This window comes from Salvelinus alpinus, chromosome 19 (genome assembly GCF_045679555.1).
Source record: "Salvelinus alpinus chromosome 19, SLU_Salpinus.1, whole genome shotgun sequence".
In the NCBI taxonomy this organism is placed as follows: domain Eukaryota; kingdom Metazoa; phylum Chordata; class Actinopteri; order Salmoniformes; family Salmonidae; genus Salvelinus; species Salvelinus alpinus.
In genome coordinates, this window is record NC_092104.1 from 47,210,421 (window position 1) to 47,228,328 (window position 17,908).

General features: G+C 42.1%; 1 protein-coding gene across 3 annotated transcripts in view; it reads right to left on the bottom strand.

Moving 5' to 3' along the window:
• The window catches only part of rasa1a (RAS p21 protein activator (GTPase activating protein) 1a), a 58,669-nt gene that overhangs the window by 7,725 nt on the left and 33,036 nt on the right, over positions 1–17,908 (bottom strand). For all 3 annotated transcript variants that reach the window (XM_071353853.1, XM_071353851.1, XM_071353852.1), the window contains exons 2-13: positions 11,180–11,332; positions 6,649–6,784; positions 6,276–6,346; positions 5,585–5,702; positions 5,259–5,290; positions 2,761–2,813; positions 1,602–1,752; positions 1,200–1,278; positions 951–1,074; positions 548–704; positions 233–320; positions 58–138 (exon numbers count right to left, since the gene is read on the bottom strand). In XM_071353853.1, the coding sequence (XP_071209954.1) occupies positions 58–138; positions 233–320; positions 548–704; positions 951–1,074; positions 1,200–1,278; positions 1,602–1,752; positions 2,761–2,813; positions 5,259–5,290; positions 5,585–5,702; positions 6,276–6,346; positions 6,649–6,784; positions 11,180–11,332 (1,243 nt within the window). The remainder of the gene's footprint in view (positions 1–57; positions 139–232; positions 321–547; positions 705–950; positions 1,075–1,199; positions 1,279–1,601; positions 1,753–2,760; positions 2,814–5,258; positions 5,291–5,584; positions 5,703–6,275; positions 6,347–6,648; positions 6,785–11,179; positions 11,333–17,908) is intronic.

Sequence of the window (17,908 nt, forward strand, 5' to 3'; positions counted from 1 at the left end):
CTATTTTTTTTTAATGATAAAGCACAATAAAAATAGCACTTGACATTGTGTTTGTACCTGTCGGAGCCTCTTGTTGGGAGTGGGCTGGGTGGGTTTCCTAAGGTTACTGCAGAACGTCTGCAGACATTTCATCCAGTCCTACAGAGAGGAAAAAAACACTTAGATTAAAGAAAGGTGTGATTGGAGAATGTCCCAAAGAGAGAAAGAGTGTGAGAGACAGATCAGTACAAACCTGTGCCTGTTCAGGGGTCTCGCCAGCAAAGTAGAATATGTACTGTTCCTCACTAAAGTGCTGGATCACAACTTGGAAACAGTTTGGCCTGCAAACAAAAACAGGTAGTTATTTCTGAACAAGCACGTGCCCAATCGAATTTATGCACTCCTATCAAACTCAGACAGAAAAACTAAAGAAAAGACTCAGCCCAACATGGCAACAAAAAAAATTCATAAACAACCATAGGCTTATGTTCTGGTGCACTGATTCGATCTTGTCCCATTCAATGTTCACTCCGATCTAGGATAAATAGTAATGGGTGAAATGTCTCACCTGCCAAACAGACTGTCGTGCACGCCGTACACCGAGCACACGCTCAGGTCAATCAGGCCTTTGGGTTTAGTGGCTCTCTTCTCACTCTCAAAGTAGATGAGCTGGGCGTCGTTCCCCTCCAAGATGAAGTAGAGGTTCTTCCACCGCTTGCCTTTGCCTGGGGGTAGGGAGAGGAGAGGGGAGAAGACATGAGGCCAATTCCCTCCCCTCTGCCTGCACTTGTTCACTCCCTCTCAAGTTCAGGGGGGAGTTATATCATATTTATTACACCAATCCGTGCCTTTTAAATCCACGAGGGGTAGTATACTAGTGACCACTTCAGGGAGAAGTGGGAGAGAGAGAAATGGGCTACGGTCTGGAAGATTACATTTACAGGTATTTGAGCGTAAAAACATATGGGTACCTTTGTTGAATAGGAGGTAGCCTTTCTTGACAATGTTTTTGTAGAAGGCGTCTTTCGTTTTCCGTCTGATAGTGTTATAGATCTCCTTGCCGTCCACCAAGTCTGAAAGCACTTGTTCCTGTTGCTGAAATACACGAACGTCAATAAAACACCACATCAACACCATTAAATACCTGCACATCTATAGCCGTCTCAAACTGTTATGGGCAAGAGTAGCACCACAACGGAGGTTAGTGGACTCAGGCTTACCTGCACTGAGACAGCATCTTTCAGGTTGTAGCCCTCCACGATCTGCTCTTTCTTATAATGCTCAATAATGTCATCAACACTGCCAGAGAGAGAAGAGACAGAGCACAGCAGTTATTTCTAATGACCAGCACTAACCACCATACTTGTTCCTAACGCATCAGACTTTTATATAGTCATTTTTATATAACCTCCACTTCTATGTGGAACTGTATACCTGGATATCACCACATCTTTATACAGTATGATTACAGGTAAGGCCGAAAGGGATTTCCTGACCACATCCCATGACCAGGAAAATCTCCGGGCACTATTTATAGGCCAGGTTATTTTCTGATTCTATTAAAAATCTTTTGGTTCATCACTACTGCACTGGGAGACAGTACGCGCCCCTGCTACACATACCTGTTGTAGTATCTCCCCCCCATCATGTACTGATTGTTGGGGGTGGGGCATATCTTAAACCTTTGAATGTTCTCATTGGTGCGAAAAAACAGGGAGTAGTCCCCGGGTGTGTTGTCTGACGGCCGGACCAGGAAGCTGGACACTTGGCCAACTAAATAAGGGAGAGAGAAATCACATTGATTGTTGACATTGACAGTATTGATGCTCACCACCAATAAATTGGAACATACAGTACCAGTCAAAAGTTTGGACACATCTACACATTCCAGGGTTTTTATTTTACCATTTTCTACATTGTAGAATAATAGTGAAGACATCAAAACTATGAAATAACACATGGAATCGTGTAGTAACCAAAACAAAAAGTTAAACGAATCTAAATATATTTTACATTTGAGATTCTTCAAAGTACCTCCTGTGCCTTCAAAGTAGGTGAATGGATTATCTCCGCATGTGTGGTTCCCACCGTGAAGCATGGGAGGAGCTGTGATGGTGTGGGAGTGCTTTGCTGGTGACACTGTCAGTGATTTATTTAGAATTCAAGGCACACTTAACAAGCATGGCTACCACTGGTTTGCGCTTAGTGGGACTATCATTTGTTATTCAACAAGACAATGACCCAAAACCAACATTCAGGCAGTGTAAGGGATATTTGGCCAAGGAGTGATGGAGTGCTGTATCAGATGTCCTGGCCTCCACAATCACCTGATCTCAATCCAATTGAGATGGTTTGGGATGAGTTGGACTGCAGTGACGGAAAAGCAGCCAACAAGTGCTCAGCATATGTGGGATCTCCTTCAAGACTGTTGGAAAAGCATTCCAGGTGACTACCTCATGAAGCTGGTTGAGAGAATGCCAAGAGTGTGCAAATCTGTCAAGGCAAAGGGTGGCTACTTTGAAGAAACACTTTTTTGGTTACTATATGATTCCATATGTGTTATTTCATAGTTTTGAGGTCTTCACTATTATTCTACAATGTATAAAATAGTACAAAAAAAGAAAACCCTTGAATGAGTAGGCATGTCCAAACTTTTGACTAGTACTGTATATTTTAGCAACAGAAAAGGTTTGTTGATAACAAGATAGCATAATCCCATTGTACTACATTAATCGTGAGGAGAATGTAAAATCTAAAGACAGAGAATATAGTGCTTGCTACCTGTCATCAGCAAGTTGTAGGCCTCTTGTTTGCTGATCTTGCCGTGATACCAACTACAGAGAGGACGAGGATGGACCATTAGAGATAAAAAGGGAGAGAGGAGGGAAAAGAAAACCGACAGATCAATAATGTGCTGGGTTTAAAGGGGCGGTAAGGGGTGAGGGGTTTTAGAAGGGTCAGATCAGAGTCTAGGATGATGAATCACAACCTGATAGATCCTATTGGTGAACTCCCATCAGCAAGTCAACTCTCATACATGGGCCAATGTCAGTCATTCTAACGACATCTCACTCCAAATACTCAACTACTCGTACAAAACAAAGCAACTTTAGTTAACGGATACAATACAACTTCTTTAATATGTTGGATTTGTAAAATGCCTTTCTCACATTGTACATACTGGTGAAGTCAGAAGTTTACATACACTTAGGTTGGAGACATTAAAACTTGTTCTTCAACCACTCCACAAATTTCTTGTTAACAAACTATAGTTTTGGCAAGTCGGTTAGGACATCTACTTTGTGCATGACACAAGTCATTTTTCCAACAATTGTTTACAGACAGATTATTTCACTTATAATTTACTGTATCACAATTCCAGTGGGTCAGAAGTTATACATACACCAAGTTGACTGTGCCTTTAAACAGCTTGGAAAATTCCAGAACATGATGTCATGGCTTTAGAAGCTTCTGATAGCCTAATTGACATAATTTGAGTCAATTGGAGGTGTACCTGATGTATTTCAAGGCCTACCTTCAAACTCAGTGCCTCTTTGCTTGACATCATTGGAAAATCAAAAGAAATCAAAAAATTGTAGACCTCCACAAGTCTGGTTCATCCTTGGGTGCAATTTACAAACGCTTGAAAGTACCACGTTCATCTGTACAAACAATAGTACGCAAGTATAAACACCATGGAACCACGCAGCCATCATACCGCTCAGGAAGGAGACGTGCTCGGTCTCCTAGAGATGAACGTACTTTCAATATCAGAACAACAGCAAAGGACATTGTGAAGATGCTGGAGGAAACAGGTACAAAAGTATCTATATCCACAGTAAAATGAGTCCTACATCGACATAACCTGAAAGGCCGCTCAGCAAGGCAGAAGCCACTGCTCCAAAACCGCCATAAAAAATCTAGACTACGGTTTGCAACTGCACATGGGGACAAAGATTGTACTTTTTGGAGAAATGTCCTCTGGTCTGATGAAACAAAAAAATAACTTTTTGGCCATAATGACCATTGTTATGTTTGGAGGAAAAAGGGGGAGGCTTGCGTGCTAAAGAACACCATCCCAACCGTGAAGCACGGGGGTGGCAGCTTCATGTTGTGGGAGTGCTTTGCTGCAGGAGGGACTGGTGCACTTCACAAAATAGATAGCATCATGAGGAATGGAAAATTATGTGGCTATACTGAAGCAACACCTCAATACATCAGTCAGGAAGTTAAAGCTTAGTCGCAAATGGATCTTCCAAATAGACCATGACCCCAAGCATGTGATGGCCTCTTCCAAAGTTGTGGCAAAATGGCTTAAGGACAACAAAGTCAAGGTATTGGAGAGGCCATCACAAAGCCCTGACCTCAATCTCATAGAAAATTTGTGGGCAGAACTGAAAAAGCATGTGCGAGCAAGGAGGCCTACAAATCTGACTCAGTTACACCAGCTCTGTCAGGAGGAATGGCCCAAAATTCACCCAACTTATTGTGAGAAGCTTGTGGAAGGCTACCCAAAACATTTGACACAAGTTCAACAATTGAAAAGCAATGCTACCAAATACTAATTGAGTGTATGTTAACTTCTGACCCACTGGGAATGTGATGAAAGAAATAAAAGCTGAAATAAATCACTATACTATTATTCTGACATTTCACATTCTTAAAATAAAGTGGTGATCCTAACTGACCTAACACAGGGAGATTTTACTGGGATTAAATGTCAGGAATTGTGAAAAACTGAGTACATTTAGTATTTGGCTAAGGTGTATGTAAACTTTAGACAACTGTACGTCTGTCTTTGGGAGGCCGGCAAACAAAATTAACACACATTTACAGCCTTACTGTGTGTTGGGTCAGAGTCACACCATCATTGTTAGAGATTCATTGAGCCGTGTAGATGCAAACATGGATTATGTCAAAGTCACTAACGACGCATACTGTATACAGTATGCTCTCACTCAAGCTTCCCTGACCATTCTTGCACAACATGAAAACATAATTTGGCTAGAGGATAGGGTAAACATGGGTTGCGTGTGTCGAGGCAGCCAGAAGGCAGGGACGTAATGAACCTCAAATGATAGGCTGTCTAAAAATATGATCTAAACAGCCATTTTCATGAATTAATACCCCAATGTTTTTGGGGGGGGGTTGGATAATGGTGGGTATTGACAAAAGTATTGATGAAATGATCTGTTTTGACAAAGGTTTACATACAAAATAACATATACTGTACAGAGACATTATGGCAACCTAAGAGAAAAAGCCAAATCAGAACTTACACTTTGCCCTCGTGTGGGTCCTCCTCCCGTCCCTGAAAATAAGCACGAACAGTTCAACAAATCAGTGGAGACGTAATAACGAATGAAAAAGAAAACATCAGAAAAGACCCAAAAGACTCCAATTGCCAGCTGAGTAGGAAAGGTTGAGAAAATAAAATTTTAAATGGCAAACCATGACTGTGTCCCAAAATGCACCCTATTTCCTGTATATAGTAGTGCCCTACATAGGGAATAGTGCCATTTGGGACACAAGCCAAGTGAATGGTTACAGGTTAGGGCTGATCCCAGACCTGTGCAGAGCAGAAATTGTGCTGTACTCAACTCACCACCTCCTCCACCAGGTCCTCCACAATGAGGCCCTGCTCCTCTGTCCTCACGTTGGTCACCCACATCCAGCCGTCATCCAGTTCATTGTGAACGATAAACATGTCCCCTTTCAGGAAGCTAACAGACATGGAGAGGAGGAAAAAAAAAACAAAAAAAACTGGTCAACGTTCAGGGGGCAAAAAATGTGTGTTACCATCTTAATGTGCTGCTACGAATGAACTCACACCTGCATCTCCTGTTTCACAAAAACCCACTATAATGCACTAGAAACAGTCTTTGTTCTTTTCAATTAACTATTTAGTTATGAGATCTAAAGGCAGTGCGGACGCTTGAGGCTTTACAGCTTATTGCCGACTGAACTATTTCTTACATATGGTAGTCTTTGGGTGTCGTACCAGGCATTCTCCACAAGGTGTCGCATGTAAGCTACCAAACACCTTTGTGAAGAACTATAGCATGGTTCTTTCCAGCCAGCTAAGTCTGTGCTAGCAGTGTGTCTGTGTTAAGGGTTCAGACAGTTTCTCGGATCTGACAACATGAAGAATAGCCAGGCTCATCTGTTCGCGTGCTGGGAATTGCTAAATGAAAGGGAGAGGTCTGTTTTTGTCCTATTCAGATAATGTGATCTCCAACAGGGCAAACACACACTTTCACCTTCCACAAATGTCTTATGCTTCTTGTAGGGATTACCTGATCTCATCGGTCTCTGGCACTTTGGTGTATGGAAGAATGGCTCTCACTCTCCTCCTGTCCTCTACAGGCTACACACACGAGCACAGACAATAAAAACACAGAACTGCACATTAACCCATGCTTCCACCAAAATCTTCACATCTTCAACCCCCCTCAGAATTCTAAATTAAAAGTATTCCACCAGACACCCTCCGGGATGATGATTTCACAGCCTCACACCACTCATTAGTATTTTGCCTGGCTTCTCTCCTGAGAGTGGTTATGATATATGGCCTGGGGTGTAGGGGGAAGTAGATATTTCCCAGATATATTGAGTATGTGTCTAAGAAAGTCTAACTTCCATTTCTACTCGAGTGCAATGAAATCTTACCTCTGGGGGTGCCACGGGCGATAGCAGCTTTTCACCTTTCAGCAGGCAAGACACGTAGCTGTAATAACCAATCAGGTCCGACAGGGACGAGAACCGCCGCCCGCCTATGTAATAGTCTCCACACATGGCGATTATTCTGTAAACACACACAGACCACACACACAACACTAAGAATGATTACTTGTTAAACACAATGCATGCACAGTCTGCAGAATGTATGAAAATACAAATAGGCCAAAGCTAAATTGACAGTTTGAACAATTTATCAGCAGACAACTGGTCTACATTTTCCACAATGACCTAAAACATCAAAGAGTACAAGAGCAGAGCAGCACAGTGCTAAAATTAGGCCCAGTTGCCCTGGGATTCATGAAACAAAAGGAAAAGACATGCATTAAACCACCATGACTCATCAGATAATAGTCGTGTGAAATTGCTCGAGTAATGATGAAAATGACATGATTAAAGTCTTGGCGAAGCAGCGAACAGAGGGGAGCACATCTCAGTCTGACTATGCGGTAATGTAGACTAGACACCATTCAAATACATCTTCTTATGGTTAGGCTACATGTTTAACCTTGCCTTCCTAATACCAATCCACAAGGGTTCCTATAAAGCAATGTTGTGAATGAGATGTCATCATTTCCTAGTACGTTATCAATCGTCTACTGAAGTGCCTGGTGTTGATCAGGTCTAGGAGCTATTGGTCATCAATGAAGATTGGGCCTAATTGACAGGTCTATCAAACGCATTGGAACAAATACAGCTCAATAAAATAAAAAAGTTTAAAACAGTATGCACTAGGGCTGGGAATTGCCAGGGACCTCACGATACAATATTATCACGATACTTAGGTGCCGATACGATATGTACTGTGACTTTCACGATACAGCTGTGAGTCTTTCTGGGTAAGTCTAAGTGCTTTCCACACCTGGATTGTGCAACATTTTCCCATGATCATTTTCAAAATTCTTCAAGCTCTGTCAAATTGGTTGTTGATCATTGGTAGACAACCATTTTCAGGTGTTATCAAAGACTTTCAAGTAGATTTAAGTCAAAAATGCCACTCGGTGTCTTCTTGGTAAGCAACTCGTGTATATTTGGCCATGTGTTTTAGGTTATTGTCCTGCTGAAAGGTGAATCAATCTCTGAACCATGTCTGAACCAGATTTTACTCTAGGATTTTTCCTGCGCTTAGCTCCATTCTGTTTCTTTTTTATCCTGAAAAAACTCCAGTCCTTAAAATTTATAGCAATACCCATAACATGATGCAGCCACCACTATGCTGAAAATATGGAGAGTGGTACTCAGTAATATGTTGTATTGGATTTGCCCCAAACATAACACTTTGCATTCGGAACAAAAAGTGAATTGCTTTGCCACATTTTTTGCAGTATTACTTCAGCGCCTTGTTACAAACAGGATGCATGTTTTGGAATATTTTTATTCTGTCCAGGATTCCTTCTTTACACTCTGTCAATTATATGCACTTACTGTAGCAGTTTTGCACCAATCCACACAGCTATGGATGCCTCCATCCGACAAAACTAATGTTCCGCTCCATTTCCCGGGTTACGTTTAAACACGTGTTCGGAGCACGCTATATCAAATCTACATTTTATTTGTCACATACACATGGTTAGCAGATGTTTATGTGAGTGTAGCAAAATTGTGCTTCTAGTTCCGACAGTGCAGTAATATCTAACAAGTAATCTAGCAAACTCACAACAACTACATTATACACTAAATGTAAGGGGACGGAATAGGAATATGTACATATAAACATATGGATGTGGCATAGGCAAGATGCAATAGATGGTATGAAATACAGTATATACACATGAGATTAGTAATGTAGGATATGTAAACATTAAAGTGGCGTTATTTAAAGTGATTAGTGATACATTAAAGTCAATGTATTAAAAATAAATAAAAAATTAAAATTAAAAAAGTGTCCAGTGAATTGGGTCTGTATGTTGGCAGTGATTGTTAGTGGTGGCTGTTTAACAGTCTGATGGCCTTGAGATAGAAGCTGTTTTTCAGTCTCTCGGTCCCAGCTTTGATGCACCTGTACTGACCTCGCCTTCTGGATGATAGCGGGGTGAACAGGCAGTGGCTCGGGTGGTTGTTGTCCTTGATGATCTTTTTGGCCTTCCTGTGACATCGGGTGGTGTAGGTGTCTGCAAGTAGTTTGCTCCCGGTGATGCGTTGTGCAGACCTCACTACCCTCTGGAGAGCCTTACGATTGTGGGCGGAGCAGTTGCCGTACCAGGCGGCGATACAGCTCGACAGGATGCTCTCAACTGTGCATCTGTAAAATTTTGTGAGGGTTTTAGGTGACAAGCCACATTTCTTCAGCCTCCTGAGGTTGAAGAGGCGCTGTTACGCCTTCTTCACCACGCTGTCTGTGTGGGTGGACCATTTCAGTTTGTCCGTGATGTGTACGCCGAGGAACTTGAAACTGTCCACCATCTCCACTGCTGTCCTGTCGATGTGGATATGGGGATGCTCCCTCTGCTGTTTCCTGAAGTCCACAATCATCTCCTTTGTTTTGCTGACGTTTAGTGAGGTTGTTTTCCTGGCACCACACTCCGAGTGCCCTCACCTCCTATCTGTAGGCTGTCTGTTGGTAATCAAGCCCACTACTGTTGTGTCGTCTGGAAACTTGATGATTGAGTTGGAGGCGTGCATGGCCACACAGGCATGGGTGAACAGGGAGTACAGGAGGGGGCTGAGCATGCACCCTTGTAGGGCCCCAGTGTTGAGGATCAGCGAAGTGGAGATGTTTCCTACCTTCACCACCTGGGGGGTTTTAATAGTCACAGTTGGTACAACATCTCCAATGCACTTCCTAATAAACTCACTCACCGAGTCAGCATATAAATCGATGTTATTGTCTGAGGCTTCCCGGAACATTTTCCAGTCCAAGTGATCAAAAGAATCTTGAAGCGTAGATTCCGATTGGTCAGACCAGCATTGAATAGTTCTAGTCACGGGTACATCCTGTTTGAGTTTCTGCCTATAGAACAGTACGAGCAAGATGGAGTCGTGGTCGGATTTGCCGAAGGGAGGGCATTGTATGCATTGCAGAAGTTAGAGGAGCAGTGGTCCAGTGTTTTGCTTGAGCGAGTACCACAGTCAATGTGCTGGTAGAATTTAGGTAGCCTGTTCTCAAATTAGCACAGGTGGTCGACTCGTCTTCCGTCTGTTTTCCATAAACAAGTGCTGTAACATGGAGATATGGCCGTGTGGGAACACTAACCCTAACTGTTTTAAAGTGTATCAATTTAATTTCTTACTGAAAGGAAAGATAAGATCCTTATGCTTCCAAAACCATACATGCAAGCCATGCATGTTAATGTTCAGTCCGAGTGTCAGGGGATCTTAACAAAACTGCCCCTTACAGAAGACGCCTTTGTCCAATGACTTAATGTGTAATGTAATGGAACGGAGTCATGATTAGGGCTGTTGTGGTAACGGAATTGTCAGCCAGTGATTGTTAAGCAAATAACTGGTCAGTCTCACGCTAATTGACCGTTAATTAACATAAACATATTTAGCATCTCCTAGCTTCCACACAGCCTACAAGTCATTTTAAAAAGCCTAATAAATCCATTTTAAAAAGTCCAATAAATCCATGTAATATAGCCTACACCTTCCCAATAAATCCCTTATTTATTATAGACAGGTCTAAAGAAGATAAAGAAAATGTAGTCTATTTCAGAAAAAATGAATAGCATACTCCGAGTTGTCCTTATGTGGCTATGCCAAATGGCTGTGGGCTGCACTAGTTCATTTAGCAGACAAGATTTTTTTACGAGGTATGCAACTATGATTCGAAAAAGTCACAAAAAAAGGCATTGTTTCATGTGCTGGGCATATAAGTGATAATATATCATTCACAAGTGAAATGCTAATATTGTCACCCATTAGACTATTCTTGATTTAAATCTGGTCTTTACATATACCGGTACTAAATAATGTGTGACATTTGTTTCAATTTAGAATGGACCATTATCATGCACCTGTATTATCATGCACCTGCTTTTCCCCACAGTTTATTGTCATGCCAGCCAGGTAGGCTATATTCCTGTTTTAAATAAGCAATTTGCTTAATATTTTGAATGTTCAGAAATAATTCCATAGCCCTAGTCTTTTTATTAGCGGCCATCACTATGTTTTCTTCCGCAATTGCATAGCCTATAGAAATGTTGCGCCAAATGAGCTCATGGGCTTTCGTGAACTGTTTGATTACATTTTCGATAACATTTGCATTGATGTCAGATTGATTAGAGGAACAATAATGTGCTGAGTACCAGGCAGTTAGCAAGTTTGGTAGGCTACTAATGACAAATCAGCAGCATCAGAGCTTGGAGAAGCCTAATTGCCGTGACTAAACGGTCATGTGGAATTTGACTGCCTTTATGACTCATGACCGCCGGTGTGGAGGTAATACGGTCACCGCAACAGCCCTAGTCATGATCAAGTGTTTATATGCTCAGTGTCTCTCTCGGTCTGTGTGGGTACTGACCTGAAGTGGTTGACCACACTGGTCATGCTGAGAAAGGACAGGACAAAGGAGCCGGGCCGGCGGTCACTCTCCCTGATGAGGTAGCTGCCGGGGGTCCTGGCCTGCCGCAACCGCTCCTCAGCAATGGTCCGGTCCAGCTTCCCATGGTACCACCTGACACACAGACAGGGAGGGAAAGCTACAGTCAGCCTCGGGTGATTAGACCTGCATTATGCATTATGTTGGACTCAGTGTTGGTTTTTCTCTCGGGAAAACGTTGTCAACACGAAGGCTATGTGCTCTATTTAGCGTACCATCTGAAAGGATTCCAGGAGGGAGTGACATATGCACAGTAACACACAAACAAGGTCTTCATGTAGGCTTGTTACACGGCGTGACATTATTCAAACATACTTCAGCCTCATAGCCGTGCAAGTTCAAATTTGGTTCACATCGTAAACACTATGAATAATTAAAGTCACTGAATTGATGAATAAATATGTTGGGGTCATAAATAAAATAGCCTACTTACCTCATTCACCCAAACTCTCACTCCCTTGTTCACCCATTATCTTAGGCTACTCCAGTCAGTCACATTAACTCTTTCACTACTCGACTATTTACTAGTTCTCAAAATCAACCACTCAGTTTGTCATACTCGTTCTCTCACATGCATAGACTCAATGGAGTCACATATTCAATGAACATTCAACTCGTTTGTTCATTCATTCATTCAAGCTGCAATATGTAACTTTCTGGGTGACCTGACTAAATTCGTATAGAAAATGTGAGTTATAGATCTATCGTGCTCATTGAAAGCGAGTCTAAGAAGCAGTAGATCTGTTGTATGTGCAATATTTCTATGCTTCCCGGTCTTAAGTTTTGTTTGAGTCTTACTTTTGGGTTTTGTACACCAGCTTCAAACAGCTGAAAATACAATATTTTTGTAAAAAACAACAAATTCACAGCGGTTTAGATGGTACAACGATTCTCTACACTATACTGAAATTAGGCAAACTACTCTAATTTTAGCAACCAGGAAATGGCGGAGCAATTTCTGCATAGTGCATATTTAACACTCATTCATAATAATACACAGATCTGCTGGGACGGATTCAAATAGCCTACTGCTAAAAAGTTACGCTGTAGTCCTAGTAGGCAGGGTCTTGACTGGGAGTGCTGTGGGCTTGACTTTAAATAAAAACTGCGGGTGTGAGAAAAACATTACATTGATATCTTCTGAAATACTAAGCCAGTAAGAAACCGCACTAAGATTTTACCCTCTAGTATACCTAGAGAGCAGTCACTCTAAAACAGGCGAGAGGAGAGTGGAACGGAGAGAAAATGCTAAAAGCTTTAAGCTTCCGCATCACCATTAAAACCAGGCTGATTTTTTAATTAAACAGTAGCTTTTCGAACAACACTGGTTAAAATTTTAGCAGGTTACTGACTTGACACTCCTGACAGATGGGGGGGGGGTGTACACGCTGGCCCAGATTTGGGCTAGCGACCTCAGAACAGGGGGCCTGGGGAGGCGAGATGCATGAGGTGCTGCAGTAGCTCTTTTCACACAGGACGTTAAGGGCTCCCGTCTGGCTTAGAAGAGCAAGGGTCTGCACTTGTAAAAAATGAGAATGTGAAGTCTGTGGTGTGGAGGCAAGCGTGCTGTGAAGGAGGAAATGGGCCAGTGGAGCTCCTGGGAGGGGGTTAGGGGACTGGCTAAAGGATTTGTGTGATGGAGAGAGTATTGAGGAGGACAGACGTGAGAAGTGAGTGTGTGATTGAGAGAAGCGCTAAGGAGTAGGGCCTATGACTTAAGGAATGATTGAGAGCAGTGAGTGCAAGTGTGTCTGTGTGTGGCCTACGCTTAATATGTAGCTTACGGGTGGAGTGCATGTGAATAAACTAGGTGTGTGAAGTGAGAATAGGCTAATGGTGTACACGTGACATCCAAGCCAGGGCCATTTCAAAGCAGTTTTCAGCAGTAGGCTTATGTGAGGGGTTAAGGTCCAGAGTGTAGTAGCTATAAGAGAAGATGAGAGGTCAATCAGTGGCTGTCAGAGGTACTGATGGTGTTAGTGAAATGGATATGCCGGTCAGGATGTGGTTCAATTCCATGTAAATTCAAGGAAGTTGACATTTAAAACATTGAACATTTTGGCCTAGACTACTGCTGGCAGGGCCGGCTCCCAGTTACTGATATGCAAAGCAGACATCCCGGTGGCATAGGCCTTAACTTCTGTAGGGTAGGGGGCAGCATTTGGAATTTCGGATGAAATGCATGCCCAAATTAAACTGCCTGCTTCTCGGGCCTAGAAGATATGATATGCATATAACTGGTAGATTTGGATAGAAAACACTCTAAAGCTTCAAAAACTGTTAAAATAGTGTCTGTGAGTATAACAGAACTGATTTGGCAGGCGAAAACCTACGAAAAATCCATTACGGAAGTAGTTATTTTTGGGGGTTTTGTAGTTATCTATTCAATGCCATTATAGTATCCATTGACTTAGGACTCAAATTGCAGTTTCTATGCCGTCCACTAGATGTCAACAGTCTTTAGAAATTGTTTCAGGCTTGTATCCTGATAAAATGAGGAAGTAAGAGCAGTCTGAATGAGTGGACCCTAAAGTGTCACAGAGCTTTTTCATGCGAGAGACGGAGAGAGTGCGTTTCTTGTTTACCTTTTAAATTGACGACGTTATTGTCCGGTTGAAATATTATCGATTATTTAGGCTAAAAACAACCTGAGGTTTGAATATAAACATTGTTTGACATGTTTCTATGAACTTTACAGATACAATTAGGATTTTTTTGTCTTCCTGTTTTGACTGCGTTTGAGCCTGTGGAATACTGAAGAAAACGCGAACAAAACTGAGATTTTTGGATATAAAGAGACTATCGAACAAAAGGAACATTTATTGAGTAAATGAATGTCTGCTGAGTGCAACCATATGAAGATCATCAAAGGTAAGGGATTAATTTTCTCTATTTCTGACTTGTGTAACTGTTCTACTTGGCTGGTTACATTTTGTAATGATATGTCTAGTGGGCTATGTTCTCAAATAATCGTAAGGTATGCTTTCGCCGTAAAGCATTTTTTAAAAATCTGACACCGTGGTTGGATTAACAAGAAGTTAATCTTTAAACTTATGTAAAATATGTTTTGTTTTCAGAATTTTTATAATGAGTATTTCTGTATTTGAATTTGGCGCCCAGCAGTTTCACTGGCTGTTGAAGAGGTGGGACGCTAACGTCTCACGTACCCAAGAGAGGTTAATGGGCAAGGGGTTGGGGGAGGGCACAGGCGGAAGGGGGCCTCTCCTCCCACCTTCTCAGTCCTCAGCTATATCTGTCAGCATGGACAAAACATGAGACGGACTGTAGTACAGCGGAGTGGAGTGCCTCGCATACAAACCAGGTTGGCCAGAACCAACAGTGTTGCTGCTGAATTGGAGGTTCAGGTTTTCCTGGAGCTCAGGCTCATTAACGAGACGCTCCAAACAGCCGACAGAACGAGGCAGCCGTCAGAGAGGCTGTCAGTCAGAGTTTTGCTTCCCAACACTTCTGCCTCATGTAAAGGGGTATTTTGGTTGTTTTGGAACATACACTATGTGCCTGATTGAAAAGTCGGGTTTGTCAAGTGGTAGCCTAGGCCTACTGCAATTTTGAACTCTGAAAGTACTGCAGAAATTGCATCAAATACATCTATCCAGTATAGAGAACTACATTCGCCCAACTTTTGCTTGCAGCAAATATCCTACACCAGCCTGTACAGGGAACTCACATATTACCTGCACCATGAGATGTGTGCATAGTAGGCCTAGGCTACTTAGACAGTGGGGGTCCATCCTGAGGCAGCAGAGAGAGCGCTGTGCACTTATGGGCTTCCCTATTAAACCTTACAGTAAGGTTGGGGGTCAAAGCCCTGTTCTATAGAAGGTCCACAGTAAACAGTGTGCAGACTTGCAGTGAGTAGAGTGGAAACGCTAAGGCAGCAGAAGATGAGTTCCATACAGAGAAACTCCCCCCGGCTGTGTTTGTCTTCCGGAGCTCAGGTGTACTGGCCTGCTATGGGTTGTACAGATGTCCAGGTGTAGGCTACAGTATCAACTGATGGGCTAAATCATATTGCAACTGCATCCGAGTGAATAGAATTAGCCTAGATCAGAACTGTCTATAGCTGTTGGTCACTATGGTGTCTGATAGAGGATGTGTGAGTCTAGCTGAGTCTGGCTGTGAACGTTTCTTGGCTCATACTGTATTCTTGCATACATTCAAAAACTGCAACTCCTGCAGATGTGATTTTACTGAATAATTTGAGACGTTTGTCATATTTAATTGCACCACCCGTCATAAGCGTTCCAACCCCACCATGTCTGAAAACGCTTGTGTGTGCAAGTTAATGAATTGCAGTGAGATGAGTGCATAGAAACACTTTCTATTTCCGATACTTAAAATTCTAAACGTCTATAAACATTTCACCGACCTATGTGCAATATCCCTAACCAGCTAAAAGTTACTCAACAAGCTACTGCACACAATAACTTTAAAAGCAACAAAAACATGGCAACCAAACAAGATGTTCAAAGAAGTTGAAGGCTACGAGCAACGCAGTCCTCACTAATGTACGAGCTTATTTTCAATACATTTTGGAGGATGGGTGGAGGGGTTAGCCAGGGTGTTGTGATATGTGCAGTATGACCATAACCCACGACAGCAGCGATAGGACACGCTGGTTTTATCAGTCTGAGGAATGTCGTGTTGGTGCATGAACCTAGAGCAGCAGTGACGCTCTATTCTGCTCTGCTACTAGTTTAATAACCCTCAAGCACTACTCTGAAATAAGGATGCTCCCTCTGTATCCTGCATACTGTGCCGTGTGCACTTCAAAAGAGCAACAACCGAAACTTGTCAACAATAAAACTGATTGGTCATGCTGCAAAAAAACATATTTCATTCAATAGGCTAGTTAAAAACCAAAGCAAACTTCTGCACAAACATACAATGCAGACCTGATCTGACGTAGGTTTGTTAAAATAAAGCCCTAACGCAATGTTAAATCTTAGCCCTGGCAGTAGCGTTACAGGTTCGGGGGTGTTCACAATATTTGTGCCATTTTCACAACCGTAATAATGGGTGGAGTAGCGCGAAAGAGCTGGGTTTTGTTGAATAAACAAGTTGTGGGTGTGTCTGGAGCCCCTCACTGGCAAATCAGAATGTGCTCCATGGCTAAATAGGTGGTTGCTTCAAGTTGTGTATTTACGGTCTTTAATGTAGTGTGCTATCATCAACTAAAAATATAATTTTAGTCCGTTATGGCCTAGTTCGTTAAATAGCCTGCACCATATTAGCTAATTATTTTGTTTGCAGTCAACATTGTTCTAATTGCATTGCTTCAACATGGTAAATATAGGCTACAGCAATCGCACTAACATACACACGCGTGTGCATGTGTGTGTGAAAAATATATATATATATATATATTGTAAATTGAGGTCCTAACCGACTTGCCAAAACCATAGTTTGGTCAAGAAATTTGTGGAGTGGTTGAAAAACGATAGAGATAGAGATACACACACACACACACACACACACACACACACACACACACACACACACACACACACACACACACACACACACACACACACACACACACACACAGTTGAAGTCGGAAGTTTACATACACTTAGGTTGGAGTCATTAAAACTCATTTTTCAACCACTCCACAAATTTCTTGTTAACAAACTATGGTTTTGGCAAGTCGGTTAGGACATCTACTTGTGCATGGACAAATCATTTTTCCAACAATTGTTTACAGACAGATTATTTCACTGTATCACAATTCCAGTGGGTCAGAAGTTTACATACACTAAGTTGAATGTGCCTTTAAACAGCTTGGACAATTCCATAAAATTATGCCATGACTTTAGAAGTTTCTTTGCTTGACGTCAAGGGGAAAATCAAAACAAATCCGCCAAGACCTCAGATAAGAAAAAAAAAAACTGTCCTCCACAAGTCTGGTTCCTCCTTGGGCGCAATTTACAAACGCCTGAAGGTACCACGTTCATTTGTACAAACAATAGTATGAAAGTATAAACACCATGGGACTACGCAGCCGTCATACCACTCAGGAAGGAGACGTGTTCTGTCTCCTAGAGATGAACGTACTTGGTGCAAAAAGTGCAAATCAATCCCAGAACAACAGCAAAGGACATTGTGAAAATGCTGGAGGAAACAGGTACAAAAGTATCTATATCCACAGTAAAACGAGTCCTATATCGACATAACCTGAAAGGCCACTCGGTAATGAAGAAGCCACCGCTCCAAAACCGCCATAAAAAACCCAGACTATGGTTTGCAACTGCACATGGGGACAAAGATTGTACTTTTTGGAGAAATGTCCTCTGGTCTGATGAAACAAAAATAGAACTGTTTGGCCATAATGACCATAGTTATGTTTGGAGGAAAAAGGGGAACGCTTGCAAGCCGAAGAACACCATCCCAACAGTGAAGCACGGGGGTGGCAGCATCATGTTGTGGGGGTGCTTTGCTGGAGGAGGGACTGGTGCACTTCACAAAATAGATAGCATCATGAGGAATGGAAAATTAAGTGGAAATATTGAAGCAACATCTCAAGAAATCAGTCAGGAAGTTAAAGCTTGGTCGCAAATGGGTCTTCCAAATGGACAATGACCCCAAGCATGCTTCCAAAGTTGTGGCAAAATGGCTAATGGTCAACAAAGT